Source organism: Silene latifolia, unplaced genomic scaffold (genome assembly GCF_048544455.1).
Source record: "Silene latifolia isolate original U9 population unplaced genomic scaffold, ASM4854445v1 scaffold_96, whole genome shotgun sequence".
NCBI lineage: Eukaryota > Viridiplantae > Streptophyta > Magnoliopsida > Caryophyllales > Caryophyllaceae > Silene > Silene latifolia.
Genome location: NW_027413827.1, coordinates 1,539,536 through 1,549,846, shown reverse-complemented (window position 1 = coordinate 1,549,846; position 10,311 = coordinate 1,539,536). Strand labels below are relative to the sequence as shown.

The following is a 10,311-nucleotide window of genomic DNA, read 5'->3' as shown; positions in this document are numbered from 1 at the left end:
TCGGGTGGTGGTCGTGTCGGACTCCCAGTGGCCTAGCTGTGGCCTGGCCGTGGCCTAGCTAAGTCACGAGTTTGAGGCCATGTGTAGTTGGTGGTTAGGCCGAGTTTGAGGTTGTCATAATAACTTTTGAGCCGTGTCCATAAATTTTTTTGACGCTAGTTTGGTTTATTTAAAATATAATTAAATTAATTTCCGTCTCATATTTTATATAAAGATAATTCGTTAATATCGTCCTTTCACATAATTATTTTAGGTGGCTCATATGTGGTTGAAGATGAAGAGTAATTTTGGGTTTTAGAAGCTTTCTCAAGTTATTACTTGTCTCTTTGCTAGCGTAAGGTAACTATTCCGAGTTACTCGACGAATTAATGTCACATTAGTAGTTAATGTTGTGCTCGTTGTTTGTTAAGTGTTTAGGGATTGATAATGTGTTACTTTCGTTTTTCACATGATAGAAATTAGAAATAACATGAGAATTATATTGTGATAAATTTTATGATTTGGGCCAAAGTAGGCAAAGACTCGAAGTGGGCAGATTGACCGAACGAGTTTGGTCAAACTAGGTTTAAACCGGTCACCTCGATTTGACCGATGACCCGTCGCGGGACTCGGGTCGAGGGTTTGTCTTTGAGGTAAGATTGGTTGTTATTGGAGGTTTTATGTTATGCCTTGATATTTGTAATTATCATTTCACATGTTGGTTGTTGGATGCTTTGGATGCCTTATGCTTGAGTCTTGTTTGCCTTTAGCCATTGTAGTTTATTCTCATGGACTATGATATTGAGGGTTAGCTATAATTTGGTTATTGATGACATTGAGGATATGGTTGGATTGTCTCTTTGAATAGACATTTATATAGCCTTTCACATGATAGAGTGTTAGCATTTATGTTGGTAAGTTGGACTCTTTGCCCCTCTTATGGTTAATTGGGTATCCTACTTGTCTTGTGTGGTGTGGGCTAAAGTATTCAAGCTGGGACTAGCTGGGACTAGGTCCTAGGTGAGTATTTCGGCCTTCATCATAGATAGGTCATTATAGTCTTTGACGAGTGTATGTTCACTGCTTAATAGCCTCTGTGTTCCTGACTTGGTGGGTTTATATCCAAGTTGGGGCATGACCTCGTTACTTATTTTGAGAGTAAGTGGTCAGCTTAAGTACTAGCCAACCCTTTGGTGGAATCCTTAGGGTACTCACATGGTTTTATAAAATTGTGGGTCTTGGGTGCGGTGTGTGTATCCGCATGTCTAGGTCTGCGCAGATTTAGTACTAGGGTTGTGTTGTGTCTTGGCCATGTTTTGATAGAACCTCTGAGCCAAGATACCGGTTCGATTACCTTCCCTACCTCGTGGTATAGACTCGAGTTACAGAGTGACTATTGACGGTGCTAAGAACTTATGCCTGTCTTTGATATATTGCCCTTTCTTGTTTGATGATTTTATGAATCATAGAAGGTGAGATGCAAGCCGGCTATGGTTGATAGAGTTTGGATTCCTGGATGTTATGTGATTCACATGATAGTGTAGTATGAGTCGGTCTAGTATTCACATGCTAGGACTATGTGGTGTTATATTGTTGTTCACATGATAAGCACGATTGTCTAGCTTCTATATGCTAAGGCATTGTGTGATTCGTATTCATATTCTTATGTTTACATGTTATATTAATTATGACATTTCGTGTATTTGGGAGAACTCGGAGTTACTCCCCATCGACCGTGGCTTTCGTATTTGTATAAAATGCGAATGACAGGTAGGTGATGCATATATGGGGTACATGGACGAGCTAGCGAGCAAAGTAACCTTGGAACCTAGATTGGCTTTATTTTATTGTGACCCTTAAACACTTTTTATGTCACATACATTTTAGGGACATATGTCTCCCTCTTTACATTTGGTTGTATAATTTGCTATTCGCGACTATAGCGATGGTTATGTTATGACACTTCTAGTTAGACCTTGTATGTTTGACACCCTCCAATTTGGATATCTTTATAACAGGTTCAGGTTTTAAAATTACAGGTTTTTACCCAATTGAACCTATTACAAACATATCCATGCAGTTTTATTCTAGAATTACGTGTTTACTTTTCCGAGATAAGTGAGGGTGTCACAATGCTACTAGAATACCAACCATTAACACAGAAATACCCATTCTTCGCAAATCTCCAATCAGAAGGTAAAAACCAAAAACCCGACTTTTACATTTCTGATATAGAAGCATAACATTACGTTTCTGCTTTTATTTGCAAAAGAAACAAAGGTAGAAATTTCATATAGAACCATAACATGACGTTTCTGTTTTTACAGACTAGCTGAATCCAGAAAAGATGGTGAAGATGATGCAAAAACACCCACAATCCAGTACAAACGACTGAAGACGACTGCAAATCCTAATAATAGAGGTAGAGGGAGAGGTAGGGGAAGAGGATAAAAGTAGGACTAGGAATGTAATGCTGGTAGGACAGAGATGTTATTATGGTAGAAATATAACCTTTTTTTGATCAACTCTTAGTAAACTGTGATATTGTTTCAGGAGTTGTGTGATATTTTGCTTAAGTTGTTGTGATATTACTTCTCAGAAATAATAATAGCAGACAAGGTTATTAAAATCTTTTTTCTTTAGTATTGTTTTGGTACCCAGTGTGATATTGTTCCGTAAACATGTTGATATTGTTGTATTTATTCTCTAAAATAAAACAGCGGATAGGGATTTAAAAATTCCTTTTTAGTTGGATAAGTTTTTTTGTACACAGTGTGATATTATTAAGTACAATGGTTGATATTGTTTTATTGCTTCTAACAAATAACAAACAGCGGATATGGATTTAAAAATCCTTTTAACCTTGATATTGTTATGGTACAAAGTGTGATATTATTGCACTCACTGGTTGATATTATTTTAAACATACAAAAAACTTTCAGAGGGACAAAAATGGTATTAAGAATGATATTGTCTAGTATGTACTGTGATATTTTATTCATATTTTTGTAATATTGTTTCCTAAAAACATCCAATTGTAGTGGTAATATTTATGAATAATGGTGATATTGTTTCACTTGAAATGTGATATTGCTTAGTAGTATTTTACAGTATAATACAATATAATAAAATACGTATACAAGCAAGTGTAATGTTGTGATATTGTTTAACTATTATGATGATATTTTTTTGAATCAAGTGTGATATTCCTTCAAATGAGGTGGGATAGTATTTAATAATGGCAACAAAACAACGTTAGTAATTATGCGGTTTTTATAACATTGATACCCAAAAAATGGAGAGAATACAAAATTCATGCCATTTGGAATGACATACAAGAAAAATAATTGAATAGTGTAAGCAATAAAAAGGCGATTGTGAAAAGTTGATGATGTAAAATAGACTTCTTCAGCATGCAGAAGCCCTTAATCACTATCAACAAGTGAAGAAATCTGCAAAAAAAACACACAAAAACAGTGACATAACGTCAGTAATAAGTTTGACAAAATATAACTTTTTTTTATCAACTTCTGGTAAAATGCGATATTGTTTCAAGGGTTGTATGATATTATGTTTTAGTTGTTGTGATATTCATCCTCAGAAATAACAACAGTGGATAGGGATATAAAAATCCTTTTTTCTTTGATATTGTTGGGGTACATAGTGTGATATTATTGCATACACAGGTTGATATTGTTTAATTGATTCTGAAAATAGGTAGAGATTTAAAATTGATAAATGTTGCCAGTGACATGTGATATTGTTTTTAAATGATTGTGATATTGTTTCAAAGTAGACACCTTTTAAATAAGTGATATTTTTTAGTATTGGGATGATATTGTCTACAATCAAGTATGATGTTCTGATAGTGGTTCACAAGGGTACTGATATTATTTAGCATGGACAGTGATATTGTTTAGCATGGACTGTGATATTGTTTATCAGGGTCACACTTCAGGAACTGTGATATAGCACACGTAAAAGTGAAATAATAAAAGTTGTAAGACAAATTACTTACATCGGATTCATGATCAAACGGGTGTTGTGATGTATCAACGGCTGGATTAGGGCAATTCCGCTTATCATGTTATGCCATTTGTTTACAATTATTGCAAAATCTTTTCGGCTTTTGTGCCTTTGCAATGGACTGATCTTTCTTGGACATCAACCTCTTGCCACTACCCTTGTTTTTTGATTGAACATGAGGTAGTGTACGGACCTCAGATGAAGACTTAACCCCAAGGAGCATCTCCAACTCTTGCTGTTTAGTCAATTTTTCAGCACCAGACTTGAAATTTTGTCTAAATGTCTTGATAATGAAGTCAGTTCATTTATGTGATTTTCAGGCAGAGATTTGAGCAGTGTTAAAGTTGAGTAGAATTGACTGCATCGAAATCAAGCTTAGTGACATCCGACGAATTAAAATCATCCAACAATTGACCGTGAACATCATACAAGGGCATTTTTTTAGTGTTCTTTGTCCACCTACTGAGAAGATACTTATCAGGTATCTTCTTGATCCCTTTACCTGATAAAATCCAGATGATCTGTTTGCATATGTATCCCTTCCTCTCAAACATCTTGCATGAACATGTTGCATTAAACGTTGAAGGATTAAATGCGACAGTATAAGTCTTATGGAAGATAGAAATTTCAACATCTAGGAAACTTGTACTGCCCTCCCTTGAAGAATCACTAGCACTACATGAGTTTAGAGAATCAACGCACTGCTGTTGGAATTCATAAAAGAGAGCGTGCGTATAAACAGTCGATGCATGAACCTCAAGGCTAAGAAGGGTTTTGGTTTGAGGTAAGGAGTGATCACTATCTCTGTCAAGAGATTTTTGGGTGTACCGTTGCTGATCCATAGCACTTTGAAAGAGCATCCAAAACTCAACAAGTGTGCCATGAGGATTCTCAAAGCGCTTAAAGAAGCTATTTTCGCTCTCAGAGCGTTGCGTTGTTCTTAAAAGACAACTAAGAGGAATATCACGATAATACGCCAGAATCCAACGTTGCCGCTTGGAAAACAAATATTTCAACCATGAATTATCTTCCAATTGAAACTCACTGATCAACGAACACCACCTCTCTTCGAAGTCAGAAGGCTCTAAGTCTGAATCCCAAACAACAGAATTCAGACGAGTGACAAAGTCAGTCTCTTTGGTCACTGTCGTGCCTAACTTTTCAGGTAATTTCTTCATAATATGCCACATGCAATAGCGGTGGGCAGCAGTCGTAAAAATAGCAGGGACTGCAATTTTCATAGCAGGACATTGATCGGTAAAAAAGCAATGGGGTTCCTTTCCACTCATACAATCTAAGAATTTTGTGAAAATCCATTTAAAATTCTGGTCATTCTCCCTAGAGATAAGTGAAGCGCCAAAAGTGACGGACTTCTTGTGATTATCAACACCAGTAAAGGGAGCAAAGATCATGTCGTACTTATTAGTTGAATAGGTTGGGTCAAAAGTCACCGCCTCACCGTATAGAGCGTAATTACGACGTGCTGCTGCGTTAGCCCAAAATACACGAAACAAACACTTATTCTGATCAATATCATAGACATAATAAAAACCTTCCTGGGTTTGATGAAGGGTTTCCAACTGGTCTACAAACATTTGAGCATCCTTAAGACCTATAAAACACTTGATTTCCCTTCTAAAATTCTTAAAGTCAGTCAAACAAGCTCCAGAATTTTCATAGCTGTCAACATATTCCCAGCATGCACCTCATCAACGTCTATGCATTGTGGAGTAGGAACAGGTGCCACAGGAACAACAAAAGTATTTTCTACAGCAACGGAGGTTGAATAAAAAAATTATAACAAAGATAATTAGATTATAATGTACTTTAGCCTATGATACTGTGAAGGAATGCATGTGATATTGTGTAACATAACATGTGATACTGATGAATATAAAATAACTACGCAACCATGTATTGTAGCCTATGATACTGTGAAGGAATACATGTGATATTATGTAGCATAACATGTGATACTAATGCACATAAAGTAACTACACAGTCATCTATTGCAGCCTATGATACTATAGAGGAATCAATGTGATATTCTGGAGCATAACATGTGATACTAATGCACAGAAAGTAACTACACAGTCATGTACTGCAGCATATGATACTGTAAAGGAATCAAAGTGATATTTTGTAGCATAACATGTGATACTAATGTACAGAAAGTAATTACCAGTCATGTACTGCAGCCTATGATACTGTAAAGGACACAATGTGATATTCTGAAGCATAACATGTGATACTAATGTACAGAAAGTAAATACACAGTAATGTATCCTAGTATATTTCAGAATATGATATTATAGTCAATGATATGTGACATTATTTTAAAAGGAAATCTGATTCTAATGAGCAGTAATCTGTAACACCCCCATTTATTTAAGGGCCTGCGCTAGGACTCCTCAGATAAAGAAGGGTGTTACCATCTCGGGAATCCGAGGCAGTAGATAACAAAGAGAAAGATAACAGTACTTTAAATTAAAGTTTATAATGTTTACAACGGAAATAAAACATGTCTTAACTTAAAAATAAAGTCTGACAACTAAACAAAATAAAGGTGAGCTAGCTCTAAGTCAAGTGATCCATGCTCTCTCCCTGCCAGCTCCCAATGTCTCAACAACCTGTCAATCTTCTCCCCATTAAAAGGGTCATCACAGGCATACACGAATACACAGGGTCAACCGCGAGGTTGAGTAGGTAATACGATATAATAAAGAATGCAATGCTATGCTCCTCCATTCAACTCCATCACACACATCCCCGGCACGCCCAGCCATACCGATCCCCGGTAGACTATAAATATATCGACCGTAGTCGATCTGCCAGCTCGCAGCTGAGGACACCAGGGCAAGTCCTGCAGAACCCGCCTGGGCCTTAATCACAATAACTCACCTCCTCCAACTCCAACTCCGATGCAAATGCAATGTATGAAAATATGAAACAATAATGCTCAACAGGATAAATAGATAATCAGGTATGTCATATAATCACCAACATGCCAATTCTTATAATCGTAAGAATTCAATCAGTGTATTCCCCTACCTCAGTATTGCAGTCAAAAAGTCGGGTGCTCAGTAATATTCCACAACAAATTCGCCCTCTGAAAGATAAATAAATAATAAACAATTACTTAAACCATTCCCGTTCCCAAAATAGAAAGTTACTAAAAATAGAAACTTCTTAAAATGGAAAGTTTCCTTAAATGGAAACTTTCCCGATCTAACAGTTTTCTACTTTACCAACCCGACTCAAACCCGTCTCTAAACATTTAAATAACTCGGGAATTAATTAGCTAAACAAGAGTACGATATAGTAAGTGATAAAACAAGTTTTACGTTTAAAGGAATCAAAAACAACACTCACTAACACTACCAACCCGTCTCTACAACCCGCACCTTCCCTCTCTCTCACACCCCTCACGCGCCACCGTAAACCACCACGAACACCACCAAGCTTGCTCCCCTCTTCGACCCCACCACCAACAACCGACCCCAGCCTGGTCGACTGCCGCCGGTGAGTCGAACCAGAGCCGTCATTTGGCCTGGTTCACCACCGTGCCTCACCAACAACCCCCTGTCCTCGACACACAACCACCGCAGCCATCCCCTACCTCTGCCCAAACCACCACAGCCCTGGTCGCCGTCAGCCCACGCACCCAGACACCGTGACACCACCATTTCGACCTCCCCCGAGTCCATGGTGGTGCCACCCCAACCTAAGCATCTAAAACCTGCCTGAAATCCCCCTGCAGTACCCGTGTGATATACCCTGTCAACAACCCCTCTCGCCGCCAATTCTGCCGCCAAGAACCTCCCTAGTCGCCACCAAAAGAGACGACCCAAACCACCCAATACCATATCCCCGACACAAGACACCAACACCCCTTCCCTGAGTCACGACAACACCAATAAAAACCTGACAGAAAACGAAAATAAAAGAGGAAGTTGCACCCATACCTTTTTCCGCCACCTAAACAGCCACCAGGGTTAACTATGGATGTCGACTACCACCCTAAGGCCCTCCTTGCTGCTCCGACAACACCCACGCTCACTCTCCCTCTCTCGATTTGTGTGTTTGTTGGGAAATGTGCCGCTGCAAGGTGATAGGCGGGTGAGGGAGTGGGGTTTTGTAGGGTTAGGGTAGAATTAGGTTAAACTTAGGTTAATTGGGTCATGGGTAAATGGGCTTGGGTCAACGGGTAAATGGGTAAGTGTAGAAAAGGAATTTGTTGACGTGATACGTTCAGTTAAACCCGTCTTAACAAGTTTACGATAACAATACGACTAAACAATTATCTCGACTCAATTAACGATATAAAATACAACTCAATTAACGATATAAAACACAACTCAATTAACGATATAAAATACGGAGTATTACAGTCTTCCCCCCTTAAAATGAACTTCGTCCCGAAGTTCACTCATCTAGCAACCCCCACACGCATCGATGTGGGCCCCAAAACAATTTCCCTAGGGTAAAAGACACGTAAAAGACACATGGATTAAGGTCGGATAAGGTCGAAAACAAAATGTTACATTCTACCCTCCTAAAAAGAAAGTTACGTCCCGGAACTTACCTCATGCAAATAGGTGTGGATATATTTCCCTCATGGAAGCCTCAGTCTCCCATGTAGCTTCCTCAACATTGTGGTTAGTCCACAAGACTTTCACCAAAGCTGTCTCCCCATTCCTGGTCTTCCTCACCTTCCTGTCCAGAATCTCCTTGGGTGTCTCTAAATAGGACAACTGCTCATCCACCTCGATCACCTCAGGACTCAACACATGTGATGGATCGCTCAGGTACCTCCGCAACTGGGAAACATGAAAGACATTGTGAACTCTGGCTAACGCTGGTGGCAAAGCTAAACGATAGGCCACCTCTCCAACTCTGTCCAAAATCTCATAAGGTCCGATGAATTTCGACTCGGCCTTCCCTCTCTTCCCGAACCTCATAACTCCCTTCATTGGCGACACTTTGAGTAGTACCTTCTCTCCCACCTCGAAAGAGATCTCACTTCTCCTAGTGTCAGCATAGCTTTTCTCTGTCTCGTCCCGAGAAGCTCTCATCTTTTGCCCGATAAACTGCACTGTTCAACCATCTCCGAATCATCTCTCGGCCCCAAAACGACGGCGCTCGATCGATCATCCCAACACACGGGACTCCTGCATTTCCTACCATAAAGTGCCTCAAAAGGTGCCATCCCAATGCTAGTATGATAACTGTTGTTGTAAGAAAACTCGATCAATCCCAGTCTGTCCTCCCACGATCCACCAAACTCTAGAACACAAGCTCTCAACATATCCTCGAGGGTCCGAATAGTCCTCTGTCTCGACCGTCGATAGCAGGATGAAAAGCGGTGCTCATCTTGATTGAGTACCCATCAATGATCGCAATTCTTGCGAACTTGGATAGAAACCTAGAATCTGTCGGAGACGATATCCTTAGGCACACCGTGCAACTTAACCACGTACTGCACATAAGCCTTAGCCAACTCAGCCTTACTCCAAGTATCCTTCATGGGAATAAAGTGAGCTGACTTGGTCAATCTGTCGACGATCACCCAAATCATGTTGTTACCCCTTTGAGTCCGAGGCAACCCGACGATGAAGTCCATGGAGATACTCTCCCACTTCCACTCTGGCACGTCTAGCGGCTGAACTTTCCCTTGTGGTCTCTTGTGCTCACCCTTCACCCTCTGGCATGTCAAACATCGAGATACGAACTCAGCGACTTCCTTCTTCATATTAGGCCACCAAAACGTCTTTTTGAGGTCCTTGTATAACTTATCCCCTCCAGTGTGTACAGAATATGGAGTAGCATGTGCTTCTGTGAGGATTTTCTTCTTCAGTTCCTCATTAGCTGGCACACACCACCTCTGCCCAAACCTCAAGCTCCCATCTGAATGGATGCTGAATTTAGAGTAAGGCTCCGGACCTGCCTGCTCTACCTCATTGCGCCACTTCTGGATTCTAGCATCCCCTTTTTGTAGCTCTCGGATCTCCTCGTACAACTCCGGCTCAACTGTCATATCCCCAACGGTCTCACCTCGTCGGATCATGTAAATCCCCATCTGCCTTAGCTCACCGACCATTCTCACCCGGATCGCACTTTGGTTAGGGCATGGATAGACTTCCGACTTAAAGCATCGGCTACGACATTCGCTTTTCCTTCATGATAGAGTAAGTCCATGTCATAGTCGCCAATCAACTCGATCCATCTCCTTTGTCTCATGTTCAGCTCCTTCTGAGTATAGATATACTTCAGGCTCTTATGGTCAGAAAATACCTTGAAGGTTGC

At 39.9% G+C, this 10,311-nt stretch overlaps 1 protein-coding gene across 1 annotated transcript; it reads right to left on the bottom strand.

The window, feature by feature from the left end:
* Positions 1 to 4,343: 4,343 nt before the first annotated feature.
* On the bottom strand, positions 4,344 to 5,600 carry LOC141640659 (protein FAR1-RELATED SEQUENCE 5-like). Its single transcript, XM_074449368.1, has one exon. It carries the CDS (start codon positions 5,598 to 5,600, stop codon positions 4,344 to 4,346), a length of 1,257 nt encoding a protein of 418 aa, XP_074305469.1.
* Between the last annotated feature and the right edge of the window lie 4,711 nt (positions 5,601 to 10,311).